The sequence below is a fragment of the Castanea sativa genome, chromosome 10 (genome assembly GCF_040712315.1).
Source record: "Castanea sativa cultivar Marrone di Chiusa Pesio chromosome 10, ASM4071231v1".
Classification (NCBI taxonomy): Eukaryota; Viridiplantae; Streptophyta; class Magnoliopsida; order Fagales; family Fagaceae; genus Castanea; species Castanea sativa.
Window position 1 is genome coordinate 1,027,562 of NC_134022.1, and position 19,060 is coordinate 1,046,621.

General features: G+C 34.2%; 1 protein-coding gene across 4 annotated transcripts; it reads left to right on the plus strand.

Moving 5' to 3' along the window:
• Nucleotides 1-2,153: 2,153 nt before the first annotated feature.
• Nucleotides 2,154-18,611, plus strand: LOC142612674 (uncharacterized). 4 transcript variants are annotated; one of them, XM_075784806.1, is made up of 4 exons: nt 2,154-2,287; nt 16,247-16,282; nt 16,451-16,569; nt 18,246-18,611. In XM_075784806.1, the coding sequence occupies exons 1-4, from the start codon at nt 2,154-2,156 to the stop codon at nt 18,263-18,265; spliced, it is 309 nt and encodes a 102-aa protein (XP_075640921.1). In that variant the 3' UTR covers nt 18,266-18,611. The 4 variants fall into 4 exon arrangements, with proteins under 4 accessions (XP_075640921.1, XP_075640917.1, XP_075640919.1 ...); XM_075784802.1 differs by lacking the exons at nt 16,247-16,282; nt 16,451-16,569; nt 18,246-18,611 and adding exons at nt 2,505-2,623; nt 4,145-4,207; nt 4,298-4,622 and having other exon boundaries at nt 2,154-2,341; XM_075784804.1 differs by lacking the exons at nt 16,247-16,282; nt 16,451-16,569; nt 18,246-18,611 and adding exons at nt 2,505-2,623; nt 4,298-4,622 and having other exon boundaries at nt 2,154-2,341.
• Nucleotides 18,612-19,060: the final 449 nt, after the last annotated feature.

Genomic DNA, 19,060 nt, shown 5'->3' on the forward strand with positions numbered 1-19,060 from the left:
CTACAAAATATGAATACTCTTCCACTAATTCACTTTTTCAAAATAACTATACATTTTTTTTTAATAGAGAAATAAGTTAAATAACCTACGCTATTTTTTTCCTTAAAAAAAAAACCTTATATTTATTAATTTATTCAAAAACAAAACAAAATATTAAAAAAATACTGCTAATAGTTAAAAAAAAAAAACTAAACTACTAAATAGATATATACACTTATAAATTAGATTCTCAATATAAAAATTATATATATAAAATAAAAAACACTTTATTTTTTGCTATGACTACTAAAAAAGAAAGAAAGTCTCATCGCATGCGTGAAGCACGTGTGATGAGGCTAGTATTATATAGTATATGATATGATATGATTTTTCACAACTTATTTTTTTAGATTATTATTATTATTATTATTGTTGTTGTTGTTGTTGTTGTTGTTGTTGTTGTTGTTGTTGTTATTTAATAATTAAATAACTTTTAATTAATTAATTATCTCTTCTATTTTTTCTCCAAAAAAAAAACCTATCTAATATTAAATACCATATCACACGATTACATACCAAGGGATTATCACTCAATTTTATTTCAATCTACTAATTTTAAAGACCAAACATTTTCACACCCAATTCATTACTCAACTTCAACCATTCTTGATTCTCAAAAAAATAAAAAAAAAAGAGACACGTTATTCTATTTACTTCACAGTTACACATTATATCACATCAGACAAAACAAAAGAGAGAAAGGGAGAAAGAACGCAGGAGAGAGAGAGAGAGGGGGAGAAGGCCGGTGGAAATCAAGTGTCGCCAGAAGGACAAAGTCGGCGGTGATCGGCGTTCACCAAGCAGCAGCGCCTCGTCCGTCTCCCCACTACCGCTATTCCTCCTCCCCACCGCCAAACTGTGTCAGATCGGCTCAGATCTCTCTCCAATAAGGTAACTCTCTCTCTCCCTCCCTCCCACTTCTTTTCAAAGTTTAGATTTTTTTTAGTTATAGATTGTTGATGATATTTTTTTTTTTTTTGGATTGTTGTGAAGTTTCAGGATCAGTGGGGTTTTTTCTTGATCTCTCCAATCTTCATCATCTGTTCATAAAAAGAGAATCTTTCAAATCTCAATAATAATAATAATAATAATAATGACTCATATCCTTCCCTAGATCAGCCTAGAACTTGTGCTACTTCTATTGGCAAGGTGTAAAGTGCAAAATGAGTCCATGTGGTGTCAAGGGCTCAAGGAATTTTGTGTGTATGTTGAACCGGCAATTTCAACAATCTTTATGTCCACCTATATTACCAAATGAGTACTCATAGTTACTTGTGGGAATTTCTAACATAGCCTTTTGGACAAGTCATTCTTTGCCAACCCCCATTTTGCTTTCAAACTTTGCCAACTGCCCCACCTCTCCCATCATTAACTTCAACGCATGCTTCTGTATTTTTTAGCACTTCAAGGGTTGATTATTTTTCTAATTGCACCTATTATGTGATTTCCTAATTGATCACAATTAAATAAAAAAAACTTAACTTTAATCAATGCGCTAAGATATTTGTTAATTAAACCTTTGTATATATTATTATTTTTATTATTGTTGTCATTATCATCACTTCTATTTTTATCATTCTACGCACTTATATCGAGTGTCCACTCAGAAAATTATAACAGTGTAAATTAGACTTATTAGAGTACAAATAATTGTCATTATAAATAATTTTTAGTTTATTGTTTTTGTATATGCTGTTGCACAATTAATATTGATTGGAGAAATCAAAAAGTACCTTCTAGATTTTTGTTTTCAATATGAATCTCTCCTTTTCTCATTTGCTTGTTCAAAACACTTTTGTGGTCCTCCCATCTCAAAATAATGGATTTTTTTTCCTAATCAAATGGCATGTTAAGGTACAAACCCATAAGTCATTCTTTTTAAAACATACAAAGCAATGGATAATGTTATAGTTTTTTTTTTTTTTTCTTTTTACGGAATTTTTAAGCACCTTTTAAGTGTAATAGAAAATATAAATTAATTAATTAATTAAATTGGGGGTTTTAGATGAATGAAGAAGTTAACGGCGTCGTTTTGCAGTTAGAGTCGCACACTTAAACAAGACCCTTCCGATTCCTCGAAAGCACAGAAGAGAGTTAACGAAGCCAAGCCAACAATGGCGTACTCAAATGTAGTCTCGAGGTTATCGTCGCGATTACAACCTTTCGCTCTCAAACTCGGCAAAAGATCGCTCGCTCTCGAGCTCTCTCCGCTCAAATCGTGCTCTCAATCACAAGCCTCTTCCTCTGCCTCCGCCTCCGCCTCCGCCTCCGCCTCCGCGGGACGCTTTTCCCGCATTTCTCGGTGAGATCTCCGAGCTCTCATTTGCTTGCCTCCTGTTTGGTTCCCAAAAAAAAAAAAAAGATAGAAACTTTTGAAATCGTCACATGTGAACCTAATAATAACACACAAAAAAGTTTTCATTTTTGTTCCTTTAACTGAGAGTTACAGTTGTTTTTGTGATTAGGTTACCGTTGGAGTTAAGCAGCGTGGAAACGATGATACCGTTGCACAACGCGATAGCTTCGGCGAGGCTTGTTTCGAGCTTGTCCACTGATTCTCAGAGCTGGAGTTTAGTTCCTCAAGGTACTGTCACTCTCATGTGTGCCTATTTATTTGATGCTTTCTTCATACCCTTCTATGTATATCTTGCTTTTGAGAGAGCTTTTTGTTGAAAAAAATTGACTAGGAATTTAGTGCACACCACTTGTTTGTATGTATGTCTGTATGAATGTGTGACTTTAGGAGAAGTGTATTAATTGAACTTCCAAATGGGTATATGTAGTCTACTCTCATTGGCCCTATTTTGGATTAAGGATTTTGCAGAGGTATGGAATTTTTTTTTTTTTTGGAAAAACTAAGTTGGTTGGTACTGCTATTCTGTATGTTAGGGTAGATGTTGTTTGTCTCAACTGAAGTTGGACCTATTGCGGTTATCTATAGTTGGGGATATGAATCATGTTACGCCAATGTGCGATAATAAGATAGACGTTTCAAGATGTTTTATAGGGTTTTTGCAGTTATCTAGGGTGTCTTCCCCCCCCCCCCCCCCTTTCTATGGGTGAAGGGATGGGAAATTCCTTGTTATGGGCAAGGTTCAATTGAGTGTTGCCACTGAATTTTATAAGGTTTCATTTGGTTAGGCATTTTGGGAGCTTAAAAGCGCTTTTTTAAACCTCAAAACTTCATTTCACAACAGCATTCGTCATAGCTTTTTTTACAAACACTTAATTAAACTCAAAACACCGTTTTGCAACAGCTTATCCAAACACACCCTAAGAGGGGGATGGACCTTCATTATGGTATTGCTTATGCAAGGGACGAGACCATTGAAGGGAAAGTTCAAGCTATTTGCTTAATTGATGATTATGTAGGATTGTCAAATTGTAGAGTTGGGTTAGGGGCCTTAGGGGCGGAGCGGATCCCTTGAGACCCAATGCAGCTAATTTATTTTTGTTTTACTGGGACGAATTATAGGTTGGGGTGTATGGTAAGGTTATATTGAGAAATTTCAATGTACCAGAATAGGGTATCTTCGGAGACACTATAAAAGTATTGTAAATTCTTTATTTTCTGATTGTGATTGTTTCTGCCACCCACTCCCGTGGATGTAGGCACCATGCCTAAGCATCTAAGATTTGTGTTGATTTTCTCTCTATTTTTCGCTGATATTGTTAAGGTCATAATTCTTCCACAGTAAGTAATCAGCAAAAACCTTGTATCAGTTATTTGGGTTGGCCTCCAACCTGCAAAATCTTCATTTGTGATGTGAACGGCAACATAAGATCAATTGGCCAATTGAAGGAAGGAAAACATCACATTCACTGGGTGTTTGTCCCTGATAAACATAGATGACGTAGGCAACCAATATAATTGGCTAAGCTTAATGGAAACAGGAAAATAGATAGCAGATGAGGGGGGCCAATTATCTAATATTCAACCTACACATTCCCCCCCCCCCCCCCCCCCCCAAAAAAAAGGATTCTTGCTTGTGAAACAATTATGTATGCTTAATATGATCTAATAACATGTATGTGTGTGTGTGTTGACAACAATATATGCACAGTATTATGTTTCTTGTGATTCTCTTTTTTGAATTGGTAAAAGATTCACGCACCCAATGGATCTTCCATGACCTCATCCTCCAACCAATTATTATGGGACAAGGGCGTGAGAATTGATCTATAGCTCATTGGTATAATGGTATGTTTCTTATGATAATTTCAACTCATTAAATAATCCATTTTGTCCATATTGCAGGTATATCAATGCCTTTATGACAGAGTCTGGTGGCAGCAAGTTCACATTCTAGGCGGCATTTCTGCTTGAGGGCAATTTTATTTTGTTCTGACTTTTGAGGCCTCTATTGTACTTAGATTGCTTCATTCATCTTCATCCGTTTTTATACTGTTTTTGAATGTCAATTACCAGGAGAGCCTGGATGAGTTTTTGTTAACCATGGTTAAGTATACTTTGTTCTGTATGCCTAGCAAAGTAGTCTATAGCTTTGCTCTCTTGTTATTTAGATATATTTACAATTTCCATGTGGCATATTGCAGGTGACTTATCTTTTCCATTTGATAAGCTGATCTGACTCTAGCAAACTCATTTAATTAGTTATTGTTATCTTTAAAACCCTAAAAAGAATTTATTTTTTTTTAGGCAATTAGGAATAGGATATCTCTTTTTATAGCGGCCAGCTATGTGTTTTGGGAGAAATTTCCATGTCAATGAGAGAGATAGGCTATATTTGGATCCCACATCACTCATATCTCAATTCTTATACCTCAAAACTCATTCTCATATCTCATATCTGTTTCCCTATTTTCTTTTAACTCACTCCACAGTGTGTTTGGCATCAGAATTCCCCTTAGTTTTCAGTTTGAAAAAAGCAATTCTAACTCATTTTTGTGCAGCCCATTAGTCAGAACAGCCACTACCAGAGGATGAAGAAGATGAAACCCACACACCAACAGTAAAACATTCCACCCATCGCAACAAACCCAAAACTCAGCTCTATCACCACTGCCACCAACAGCAAACCTAGAACCCACTACCATTGACACTACCAACGGCCACAACCAAAATAAAAATCTCTAACTACCAAATGAAAATACAATCATCATCCACACCCACAAAAGAAAAAAGCATCAGCCATCAATACCACCACCAACGGCCACACAAACCTACCTCCATAACAACCCAGGCCTTAAACCACCCACTTCCTATTCGAGGCGGATATTTTTCCCCCGCCCCATTCTAGTGGGTCCCATAGGTTCCCATCTTGCCACACCCAAATTTTTTTTATACATATAATTTATTAAAAGTTTATTTTGAATGCATTAATTAAAACTCATCTATATATACTAGCATTTGAGCACGCGCTCACACGCGTATTCAGAGACTCTTCTATTTTTTTAGGTAAAGGTTAATAATTTGCATCTATTACAATTTAGAATTATTTTTTTTTTCAAACAAATAAAAATGATAAACTTTTAAGATAAACAATAACTGTAATTTCTTTTTTGAACGTGAATGAAAAAAAAATCCTAAATTTTAAGAGTTGATTTTTTGAATTCAAAATGAAATTTAGAAATATATATTTTTATTTTTCAAACAAATAATATGGATAAACTTTTGAGATAAACAGTAATTTATTTTTTAAATGTGAAGGGAAGACAATTCTAAATTTTAGGAGTTCTTTTTTAAAATTCAAAATGAAATTTATTATTTGACATTTATGACCCTATTTCTAAATGAAGTTACCCTTTATTACTGAAGGTATTTTTTAACCACATAAAAGTCCAATTGAAAGAGGTGAATCCTCTTATATATATATATATATATATATATATATATATATATATATTAACAGGTAAAGCTGAGAAAAAATTCTATTGGAATTCAATTAAAGTTTAATTTTGTGCCACGTGTCTCATCTAATCTAAGTTTTTTTAATTTTTGTGTCAAATAAGTTAATTTAGTAGAAAACAAGAAGTTCAATATAAATAAACCATAAAACACCTAATCATATAATTAAAAACAATTCAAATTTATAAGTCATTTATGTAATATACTGTTTATCCAACCGATCACTGCTGATCACTGTAATCTTGTTGCTACTACTACTACTGTAAGTGTTTGAAGTACATTCAATAAACACTTCTGTTTTCAATACTTTGAATTATTTTGATATAATAACTGTTTGGCTGGTTCTACCGTCTTACTTTCAATTATAATTTATTTTGAATTATTCCATATATTTGTTATCTGTTGTGCTTCCGCCTTCTGCGCTGTCGTCCTTCCCCCTTTATGGTATCAGAGTCATTCTTTCCTTGGCCGATAGTGTTGTTGTGTCTTTCATATTCTGTCCATGTCTGCCTGACCTTGTGATACTTTGTTGTTGTGTCGATCTCACCGTCATGGGCACCACCGCCATTGTAAAAAGTCACAGATCCGAACAGTAAGGCCCGTGAAGCCAGGAGAGCGTGAGGGCATGAGAGGAATAGGGTTGATGAACGGTATGTGTTACGAAATGCAACGGTTGTGAGAAAAACATGATGATTGAGTGTTATAATTAAGATAGATATTGATAGGATGTGGACATCCGACTCCTCTGTTAGCTCTAGAACTGGTTGTCCTCCTGATATTGTGAATGAAGAAGACCTCACTGTTGGAGAAAGTGAGTACCCAGATTTTAGAAAATGGAATATCCCTAAGATTTCTACTAAAAATGTTTATGATCTAAATTGGACTGAAAAAAATATTTTCTTTGAATATAGAGCTAGAACTGTTGAACAAACCTTTTCTATTTCTAAAACTCATGAAAAATGTTATTTATTTTCCAAGAAAAATATTAATGAGTTTTTGTCCAAGAAAAATCTTAAATATTTACACATTGGTTTGGTTCAAGTTGCTGTTAAACCTTTAACAAGAAAATGAATTGATGCTTCTGTGCTTATGTGTTTACATGATGCTAGATTTAAGAAATTTAATGATAGCATTCTTGGCATGATTACTGCTTCTTTGTATGATGGTCCTGTTTACTTTGATTGTTATCCTGATCTTGCTCTTGCTTTGGATGATCCTAATATTAATAAATCTTTGACTTTAAATATATTGACTTCTGGTTATGATAAGGATGATGGTAGTAGACCTTTTACTCTTATTTACCGAATTTTTTTATAGATTACTTGACTCCCAGCTAACTCCTCAATCTAGAGGACGTGATCCTGCTAGAAAAACTATGTTGATTCAATGTTCCACCCCTGATGCTAAGATCCAAGTCCCTAAAATGATTCAATGGCAAGATATTACTCTTCCCAGAGAATGGACTTTGGAACAAGTTGCACCACCTGTTAAACTTGTTTTTAATGAACTTGATCTTACTAAAATTGCACAATATACTGATGGAACTGTTAAAATATTTTTTGATGATACTAAATGTTTTCCTACTAACAAACCTTTAATAATCAATGAAGGAAGAAAGTCTTTTGCTGGATCTGAAAGTTTTGTTAAAAGAAATTCTGATGTTGATGAATTTTTAAAAAAGAATTTTGAACCCAAAGATTTGAAGCTAAAATGAGTTGCTAGCAACAATTCCCAAGTTAGCAATACCTATTATTCAACTAAATCTGAATTTTCTTCAAATAATGATCAAGAAGAAGAAGAAGATGCAAAATCTGATGCTCCTTCCGGATCTGATTTTCCACCTATTGAAACTCCTCCTATTTACTACAATCATTTGCGTGTGATAAATTTGATGGATATAGATTTTGAAATACCTGCTTTTCAAATTGATATAGTTGCTTTAAGTAATGAATTCTTTTTTAAAGCAAACCGGGATAAAAGAAAGTATTATCAAAGTACTTTTGCTCAGTCTGAAAAAGACAGAATCAAAAGGAAATGGAGAGAAAAAATGAATTTGTTAAAACAACATATTTTGTTTTTTGATTATCTTGAGAATTATTATGTTTCAAGAAATGAGGTTCATACCAATTACTTGAACGTAATAAAAAAGTCTGCTTTTGTTAAACTTGACAAAACCATTGTTAAATCTAGTCATCCACCCCTTGAAACTGTTTTGATTACTTGCAAAAATGATAAAGAAAGCATTGAGGTGAAAGCCTCCCCTTTTAAAATTGCTGATGATAAAACTCATGTTTTTGCTATTATTGAACAAAATAATTTTGCTAATGAATCTTTGCATATTATTGGTCAACAACTTGACCGTATTGAAGAAAAAATTGTTGAAAAAATTACTGTTTCAAAACTTGAGAAACCTTTGATTGATTTACCCAGTCAAAGAAAACCTATTGATTTTAAAACTTCTCAGAGTAAGATTTTTGATTTAGTTAACTCCCAAAGATCAACTATTGAAAAGATTGAAAAAATGCTTGCTGATTTAAAAGTTAAAACCGAGCAAACTTCTACTTCTAGAAGCGCTGCTTGTGCTATTTCAAGAAATGAGAAAGAAATTGTTTCTAATGACGACCCAAATTCTGACTCATTATCTTCTGATTTTTTAAAAAATGCTTTTGATGATGGTTTAAGTTTACCTGAAATCAAAAGATTTGTTGGAAAACCTAATCCCACATCTTTTACAAAAAACTGGTATTCTAAACTTACTCCTCCTGATTTACAGTTTGAAGAAAGATCTTCTCAAACTCAATTTTCTGTTTCTGCTGATAAACTTTATGAATGGAATATTGATGGTTTGTCTGAACAAGAAATTATTAACAAAATGGCTTACGTGTCTATAGTTGGTATTGCATACATAAACAATCATGACAATCTTGATCATCCTGATATTGTTGATTTGCTTGCATCTGGTTTTACTGGTTCTTTTAGAGGTTGGTGGGATTCACATCTCACAAAAGAATCTAGAGAGTCTATTAAACATGATGTTAAAAGAGATACTGATGGTATGCCTATTTTTGATGAAAATATTAATCGTGGAATTCCTGATGGTGTCAATACTTTGGTTTACATCATTCTTAAACATTTTTTTGGTACTCCATCTAATATTTCGTCTCGAATTTTTGATTATTTGAATAATTTGAGATGTCCTACTATGTCTGATTACAGATGGTACCAAGATGTGTTTACTTCCAGAGTCATGCTCAAAAAAGACTCTACGAAGCCTTATTGGAAAGAAAGGTTCATTGACGGTCTACCTTCTATCTTTGGTAAAAATGATTCTATTGATTTTGATAATTTAACTTATGGTGATATTTTCAGCACTATTAAAAAACTTGGAATTAATATGTGCAATGATGAAAAATGGTTAAAACAACAGTTAAAAGATAAAAAGAAAACTAAATATGAAATGGGTAATTTCTGAAAACAATATGGTTTACCTCCTATTGCCCCTTCTAGGCAAAAAGGAAAAACCAAACATGATAAGGTTTACAAAAGTTATTCCCATAAAAAGCATAAAAGATATAGAACCCACTTTGTTAAACCCAATGATTTTTATGCTAAAAACAAATTTGTTTTTCAAAAACATGATAAACGAAGATCAGGTAAAGGTAAATGCTTTAACTGTGGCAAATTTGGCCATTTCAGTAAAGATTGTAACCAAAAGCCTGGTAAATTGAAAAATAAGTTGAATATGTTAGACATTAATAATAATGATCAAAATAAACTATTTCAGATTCTTGAATCTGCTGCTTCAACTGATTCCTTTGGAGAGGATTTCTCCTCCTCATCTAATTCTTATTATCACTCTTGTAGTGATGTTTTTAAATCCCCTAATATTACACTTGGTTGTACAGATTCCTGTTGTAATGTGATTAAATCAGTTAAAATGTTAACCAAAAGTAAAGAAAGTAATGATTTACTATTAACCTTGATAAGTAAAGTTGAAGAACCTAATTTACAAAAGAATATCTTGACAAGTTTATGAAAAACTTAACAAAAGATGAAAAGGTTATAAAACCTAAATCTACGATAAGTTTTGAAGAAACTCTAAAAAGATTTAATAAAAACAAATCAAAAGAGATAACTGTTAATGATCTTCAATATGAAATAAAAACTGTTAAACAATAAATAATTCAGTTAAAAAATGATGTTAAAACTATTAAACATGATAATGATCATCTTAAACAAGAATTGTTAATTCTAAAGATTGATAAAAATATGGATAAACACCAATCTGATGATGATGAGCAAAAAGACGGAGATGAATCCGATCAACAAGCTTCTCCTTCTGGTAATGTTTCAGAGCGTGTCTTGATTAATTTGATTGATAATCAATTTTCTCTTGTTAAACATATGCTGCCCAAATGGTACACTAAAATCAAAATTGTTGTTACTCATGATTATGCTTTTGATGTTGTTGCTATGATTGATTCTGGTGCTGATGTTAATTGTATTCAAGAATGACTGATTCCTTCTAAATATTTTGAAAAATCTACTGAAAAATTAGTTTCTGCCAATGGAACAAAAATGAAAATCAAATATGAATTAAATAATGCCCATGTTTGCCATGATAATGTTTGCTTTAAAATTCCTTCTATGCTCGTTGAAAACATGACTGATAAAGTGATTCTTGGTTTGCCTTTTATTAACTCTGTATACCCTTTTCTTACTAAAGATGATGGAATTACAATTGATCCTTTTGGACAAAAAGTAAAATTTGATTTTTGCTCAAAGTGTGAAACTCATATTGATAATGCTTTTAATCTTGTTAATAAACATCTTAGGTTCATTAAACAAAAAGATAGCTCTAAGAAAACTAGTGGACAACTCTTTGATAATTTGTTGCCAACAATAATTGCTAATCGTCACAAAGTCTTGATGAATGATAGTTATTACCCCAACAATATTGATGTTAACTTACATAATGACAAGAACTTTAGTGAAAGGAATATCTTCACCAAAGAATGTCCTACGAATACTACAATTCAAAAAAGGATCTTTTGCACTAGGCTTCTGACCAAGTCCTTAGCATGGTTCAAACTTGTTCGGAACAAGTCTTCTTCCTACCCCAATATTCCAAAAAATGATCATTGTCATCCTAAAACATATTGTCCTGCACAACTAAGATATATTACTATTATACTCTAGCTTTTGAAACATATTTTTCAAAAGAATTTTATTGATAATATTTACTCTCATTTTTCCAAAAAACATTCTATCATTATACTATTGACTATTGCCAACTGGTTTAACATCTTCTCCTTTACTTGGCAGGAGAAAGTAAGATTTAATACTACCACTATTAAGTGGAATATTATGACTTTTTTAGCAGAGAAGAGGGACAAGGGGAAAGCACCTATACAGGACTTTCCTCAAGATGAAAGGTTCCCAGCGGGACATTCTTTTGTAATGCATGAAAGCGCATCTTCTGGAGTAAAATCCAGTAATACAATATCTCTTCAGGAATTTGTCCCGGCAGAGGTGATATATTCCAGTGGTGATATCATATTAACCTTACAAGAAGTATTGAACAAGGAATTGCAATTTCATAATGGAGTCTATAGCGAATTACCAGATTCCATTAAATTCATTCTTGACAACCTTCAAGCTTTCCATTCTACAAACCACCATAAACTATTCAACAAAACCATGAAAGCGCTTGAAATTCACCTTGTTAACCTTACTACCCAAATTGTTGACCCTATTACTGAAAATGGAGTTTTTGCCAACCAACTTTTTAATTGCCTTGTTAACTCTCAAAACCATCATGATGAATCAAATCTGATTAGCCAACTCTTTGACAAAGAGGAAATCCATTCAATGGATAGAAAGACTATAATGGGTACTGATTTTGCTAGATTGAGTCTAAAAAACCAATCTTTGCTAAAAAGTGATGTTGCCAACTTGCCTCTAGAAGTACAATCTTATATTTCCGAAAGCAAGGCTATGACCAAAGATCTTGATCTTTGGCTTAAATTTTTCAAAACCCTTGTTTCTATTGCTCCTACCATTATTGAACCGGATGGCCCCAATAAAGGCTACATGAAAAAGAAATGGGGGAAATACTTTGGGAGCAGTCTCAGAATACATGAAAAAACCTATCATTTCCCTGGCCTTCTGATTAATTATGAAGATGGTTCTGATAATGATCCCTTCTAGCTTTCTCAAATGTTTGAATTTGGTTTTATCAGACTCATCAAATTAACGAGTCATGATCAGATTAAAAAATTTCCTGATATTATTCAAAAAGCCGTCACACATGTTGAAAGCCCTTATGTTTCCATCCGATGTTGGAGTACTTTGCCCAAATGGGAAAAGAATAATTGGATGAACGTTAAACCTTCCAAGCATCTTGTTCTCATTAATGGATATACTCACCAAGGTCAATGGTATGAAGGAAATGCTCATGTTTCACATAAGCATCCCTATGCTCTTGTTTCACATAAGCATCCTTATGCTCTTGCCGAATGTTGGAGAAGTTACTTCAATAATCGAATTCTAGATGTTTCTGAAGAATTATGGAAAAACTACCATTTCTTTGGTTGTACAGATAGAATCTCTGTTTTTCTTAATAGACCATATGCTTCTGCGGTCCGACATTTACAATGGGCAGAACATGATGACCCAAGAATATTTCTCACAAGAGATCCTCTTTATGAACCATTAATGTATTGTGATTTTTGCAACCAATATTCAACTTATCATGAACATGAATGCAATAATGATCCCCCATGGGATCCCTCTCCATGGGACCCTTATGCTGGTTACCCATCTGATGCTGCTTCTACATGATTGATCTAGGAGCAAGATGATCCCATATTTGTTTGGCCTGCACAACGGCTACTGATATTACAATATTCACTTAAGAGTAAAAATATTTACTACTGCTTTTCATGATGACAATGATTCCTTTGTTGACTACTTTTGGCACAACCAGCCAAACTACTTTCGGTCTCAAAAGCCAACTTGATTCCTTCCGCAAATTACAAAAGTTATTCCCATAAAAAGCATAAAAGATACAGAACCTACTTTGTTAAACCCAATGATTTTTATGCTAAAAACAAATTTGCTTTTCGAAAACATGATAAACGAAGGTCAGGTAAAGGTAAATACTTTAACTGTGGCAAATTTGGCCATTTCAGTAAAGAGTGTAACCAAAAGCCTGGTAAATTGAAAAATAAGTTGAATATGTTAGATATTAATAATAATGATCAAAATGAACTATTTCAGATTTTTGAATCTGCTGCTTCAACTGAGGGGCATCAGGAGCGTAATTTGCGGAAGGAATCAAGTCGGCTTTTGAGATTGAAAGTAGTTTGGCTAGTAGTGCCAAAAGTAGTCAACAAAGGAATCATTGTCATCATGAAAAGCAGCAGTAAATATTTTTACTCTTGAGTGAATATTGTAACATCAGTAGCTGTTATGCAGGCCAAACAAATATGGCATCATCTTGCTCCTAGATCAGTCAAGTAGAAGCAGCATCAGATGGGTAACCAGCATAAGGGTCCCATGGAGAGGGATCCCATGGGGGATCATCATTGCATTCATGTTCATGATAAGTTGAATATCGGTTGCAGAAACCACAATACATTAATGGTGTGTGTGTATCTATATATATATATATATATATATATATATATATATTATACCTATTTTTGCGACACATTTTTTACAAGTCTAATTCGACCAAGCCCGACTTTCTTGTGGGCTAAATTCATGTATTACATTATATTTTATTCTTTTAAGTATGACCTAAGCCCCTGCAACATATTGGAAGAAATTGAGGAAGTGTGGTTTTAAGGGTATGAGTCGGTTCCTTTCATACCTTTTGCATGAGCCCAACCCATGCGTACTACCAAGTGAGCAAGGGACACTGGTAGCACCTCTGACTCATGAAGGAGGTCTTGTACCCAAAATTTACACCTTAAAAGAGCCTTTATGCTGTGCCTAACTGTGGCCTAACCTTTCTGCTTTACCATTTTTTGGCCTAAAACATATAGCTGACCCTAAGTGGCTGGCCTTGTCTACTGCAACAACCAAATGCAGGCTCCAAGGGCTTGCCATATCTAGGAAACATCAGCCATGAATTTAGGCCACTCCATTTCCCAAATTATGTAAAAAGCAAGCCAACCCTTTTATCTAATTAAAACAAATCCGACCATAACTTGTTTGATTGAAACCTTGGGGTCCAAACCCTCCTCTATTGACAAAAAACTAGTCACTTAGAGTACCTCGAACTCAATACAAAAGGTCTCAATCATATTCAAAATGAACTAACCACGTTTTCCCCATAGAACTGAAACTTGAGAGCAGAAGCCCATTGAGCGAGGAAACATTCTCATAATTCTGAACATTAGGGATGGAAATATGGGTACAGGGAAATCTTCCCTCTCTTCCTCACAACCTCTCTCAATTTCCTCTTCTTGCTGACTGTGGGTTGAAATTTCGGACCTGAATTTTTTTTCTGCATTTTCTTGTATTATAATTATGACATTTTGATTTCTCTCTTGTTAAAATACTATTAGTCTTTTGTTCATTATACATTTGGAATTTTGGGCTTGATTCTCCATAAATAAACATTTCTAAATAACCCAAGGGGAGATTTGGGCTAATATCAAATTTTTGGCCCTTGTCGCAAAAAACGTCCCTGACAAATGTTACATCATAGTTTATAGAAAATTCAATTAAAATGAAAATTAGATTTTGCTTTTTTTAGCTTTCCTTACAAATTAAATTGTTTAGAATTTTGTTATTATTTTTTATAGCTCTGAACTAATGAATATATTTTTTATACAGTTTCTATTCAAATATTTGTATACGAAAATATTAAACATAACAAACTGTAATTTAGCTGAATGATCCCATACACTTATCATCATTTAATTTAAAAGATATTATTTGACCAATTTACTATTTTATTTTGTGTTGTATTTAGTAAACTTTTACAAATAATAATTGTGAATTAATATTGTATATGTAGATTCGATAGTGATTTTTAAAATTATATACGTAATAGCAATTGATAATGCGAAGAAAATCAATAGGCTGGGTGCTTCAGATTTGAAAAGACTACTGGCCGTCTTAATGGCCTGAAAGAGAAAGAATCAATGATCAAAGGTGATTGAGGTCGCCGACCAAGAACCCTCCGATACTAAATTTAGTTTTTCTTTCTTAAATTTTAGAGTTCCAACTTTTCAAGAAATGTAAAAAACGTACCTTTGTCTAGTCTGAACGGACGTTTATATAGTGCACCCTAGAAACAATTATTAGACTTGTAATCTCCCCTATATTTGAGGAGGTTTGAGGGTTTAAGAATAACTTCCACATCTGTTTAAGAGTTACATTTTTCTCACATAACTGTTACTGGAAGTTATGCACGTGATAAAGAGTTGTAGTACTGAATCAGGAATTTTCCTAAGTGTCGAGGGTTCGTCCTGGGGTCTTCTTGACTTGCCTCCGAGGAAGGTCATTCCTCTATGGACGACCTTCTCACGAATGAGGTTGACGGTTCCTTTGGACAAGACGAAATGGTTTTGTCACTTGATCATGCAAAGCTTGTCCAAGCATTTTCCTGCATGGACGAGCTCCTTAAGGACGAGGTTTTTACAACCTCTGCTTTCCCGGCCTTGTCCTGGATGACCCTTATGGACGATATTGGAGTTGTATTTTATCATACCCCATCAGCAATATAATGAAAAACTAAGCCTGACAAATATTATGATAATTGTAAGAAAACTATTTTAGTACCTCTAAATATACTGGTCAAACTATGTCCTTTATGTTTAATAACCTAGCTAACATCAATAGCACTATCACGATTCTTCATTCTCGTGCGTAAACATGAGTTATATACTAGCAAAACATGAAAAAAGAAAGAAAAGAAAAACAAGTTATAACATGACAAAACCTTCTCAAATCATGACAATACAACAATTCAAGTAATAAGAAGTAAAAAAACAATTCAAACATAGCAATACAACAATTAAAAAAATATAAACAACATAAATATTAAAACATAAAAGTATAAATTCAATAATACTGTGGGGGCAGAATGGTCAAAATACGCTTTTGGGTCTTGGGCCTGATTTAGAGGTATTAATCTGTCCGAGCAGAGCCTTAAAGTCCACAAGCAAGCTCTTGCTAGAATGGTTGATGGGGTCGTCCGAGGAGGGGCATCTCCTTGGCCAAGTCAAGTAAAGATCGTACGACACGTCATGATGTTTGGAAGAGAATTCTGGAAGGTCTGTTGGGTAAAGATACGTTCCACACAGCTATACAAGCCTCCGCCTCCGCCTCCGCGGGACGCTTTTCCCGCATTTCTCGGTGAGATCTCCGAGTTCTCATTTTCTTGCCTCCTTTTTGGTTCCCAAGAAAAAAAAAAAAAAAAGATAGAAACTTTTGAAATCGTCACATGTGAACCTAATAATAACACACAAAAAAGTTTTCATTTTTGTTCCTTTAACTGAGAGTTACAGTTGTTTTTGTGATTAGGTTACCGTTGGAGTTAAGCAGCGTGGAAACGATGATACCGTTGCACAACGCGATAGCTTCGGCGAGGCTTGTATCGAGCTTGTCCACTGATTCTCAGAGCTGGAGTTTAGTTCCTCAAGGTACTGTCACTCTCATGTGTGCCTATTTATTTGATGCTTTCTTCATGCCCTTTTATGTATATCTTGCTTTTGAGAGAGCTTTTTGTTGAAAAAATTTGACTAGGAATTTAGTGCACACCACTTGTTTGAATGTATGTCTGTATGAATGTGTGACTTTAGGAGAAGTGTATTAATTGAACTTCCAAATGGGTATATGTAGTCTACTCTCATTGGCCCTATTTTGGATTAAGGATTTTGCAGAGGTATGGAATTTTTATTTTTTTTTGTTTTGGAAAAACTAAGTTGGTTGGTACTGCTATTCTGTATGTTAGGGTAGATGTTGATTGTCTCAACTGAAGTTGGACCTATTGCGGTTATCTATAGTTGGGGCTATGAATCATGTTACGCCAATGTGCGATAATAAGATAGACATTTCAAGATGTTTTATAGGGTTTTTGCAGTTATCTAGGGTGTCTTCCCCCCCCCCCCCCCCTTTCTATGGGTGAATTGGATGGGAAATTCCTTGTTATGGGCAAGGTTCAATTGAGTGTTGCCACTGAATTTTATAAGGTTTCATTTGGTTAGGCATTTTGGGAGCTTAAAAGCGCTTTTTTAAACCTCAAAACTTCATTTCACAACAGCATTCGTCATAGCTTTTTTTACAAACACTTAATTAAACTCAAAACACCGTTTTGTATCCAAACACACCCTAAGAGGGGGATGGACCTTCATTATGGTATTGCTTATGCAAGGGACGAGACCATTGAAGGGAAAGTTCAAGCTATTTGCTTAATTGATGATTATGTAGGATTGTCAAATTGTAGAGTTGGGTTAGGGGCCTTAGGGGCGGAGCGGATCCCTTGAGACCCAATGCAGCTAATTTATTTTTGTTTTTCTGGGACGAATTATAGGTTGGGGTGTATGGTAAGGTTATATTGAGAAATTTCAATGTACCAGAATAGGGTATCTTCGGAGACACTATAAAAGTATTGTAAATTCTTTATTTTCTGATTGTGATTGTTTCTGCCACCCACTCCCGTGGATGTAGGCACCTTGTCTAAGCATGTAAGATTTGTGTTGATTTTCTCTCTATTTTTCGCTGATATTGCTAAGGTCATAATTCTTCCACAGTAAGTAATCAGCAAAAACCTTGTATCAGTTATTTGGGTTGGCCTCCAACCTGCAAAATCTTCATTTGTGATGTGAACGGCAACATAAGATCAATTGGCCAATTGAAGGAAGGAAAGCATCACATTCACTGGGTGTTTGTCCCTGATAAACATAGATGATGTAGGCAACCAATATAATTGGCTAAGCTTAATGGAAACAGGAAAATAGATAGCAGATGAGGGGGGCCAATTATCTAATATTCAACCTACACATTTTTGCCCCCCCCCCCCCCCCCCCCAAAAAAAAGGATTCTTGCTTGTGAAACAATTATGTATGCTTAATATGATCTAGTTCTGATCACATGTATGTGTGTTGACAACAATATATGCACAGTATTATGTTTCTTGTGATACTCTTTTTTGAATTGGTAAAAGATTCACGCACCCAATGGATCTTCCATGACCTCAGCCTCCAACCAATTATTATGGGACAAGGGCGTGAGAATTGATCTATAGCTCATTGGTATAACGATATGTTTCTTATGATAATTTCAACTCATTAAATAATCCATTTTGTCCATATTGCAGGTATATCAATGCCTTTATGACAGAGTCTGGTGGCAGCAAGTTCATATTCTAGGCGGCATTTCTGCTTGAGGGCAATTTTATTTTGTTCTGACTTTTGAGGCCTCTATTGTACTTAGATTGCTTCATTCATCTTCATCCGTTTTTATACTGTTTTTGAATGTCAATTACCAGGAGAGCCTGGATGAGTTTTTGTTAACCATGGTTAAGTATACTTTGTTCTGTATGCCTAGCAAAGTAGTCTATAGCTTTGCTCTCTTGTTATTTAGATATATTTACAATTTCCATGTGGCACATTGCAGGTGACTTATCTTTTCCATTTGATAAGCTGATCTGACTCTAGCAAACTCATTTAATTAGTTATTGTTATCTTTAAAACTCTAAAAAGAATTTATGTTTTTTTAGGCAATTGGGATATCTCTTTTTATGGCGGCCAGCTATGTGTTTTGGGAGAAATTTCCATGTCAATGAGAGAGATAGGCTATATTTGGATCCCACATCACTCATATCTCAATTCTTATTCCTCAAAACTCATTCTCATATCTCATATCTGATATCTATTTCCCTATTTTCTTTTAACTCACTCCACAGTGTGTTTGGCATCAGAATTCCCCTTAGTTTTCAGTTTGAAAAAAGCAATTCTAACTCATTTTTGTGCAGCCCATTAGTCAGAACAGCCACTACCAGAGGATGAAGAAGATGAAACCCACACACCAACAGTAAAACATTCCACCCATCGCAACAAACCCAAAACTCAGCTCTATCACCACTGCCACCAACAGCAAACCTAGAACCCACTACCATTGACACCACCAACG

Excerpts from the sequence above, each read along its gene's own strand:
- LOC142612674 (XM_075784802.1), top strand. The coding sequence starts at position 2,154 with ATGGCGTACTCAAATGTAGTCTCGAGGTTATCGTCGCGATTACAACCT. Across the intron at positions 2,342-2,504 it reads CGCTTTTCCCGCATTTCTCG|GTTACCGTTGGAGTTAAGCA; the intron begins GTGAGATCTCCG and ends TTTTGTGATTAG. Across the intron at positions 4,208-4,297 it reads AATTATTATGGGACAAGGGC|GTATATCAATGCCTTTATGA; the intron begins GTGAGAATTGAT and ends TCCATATTGCAG.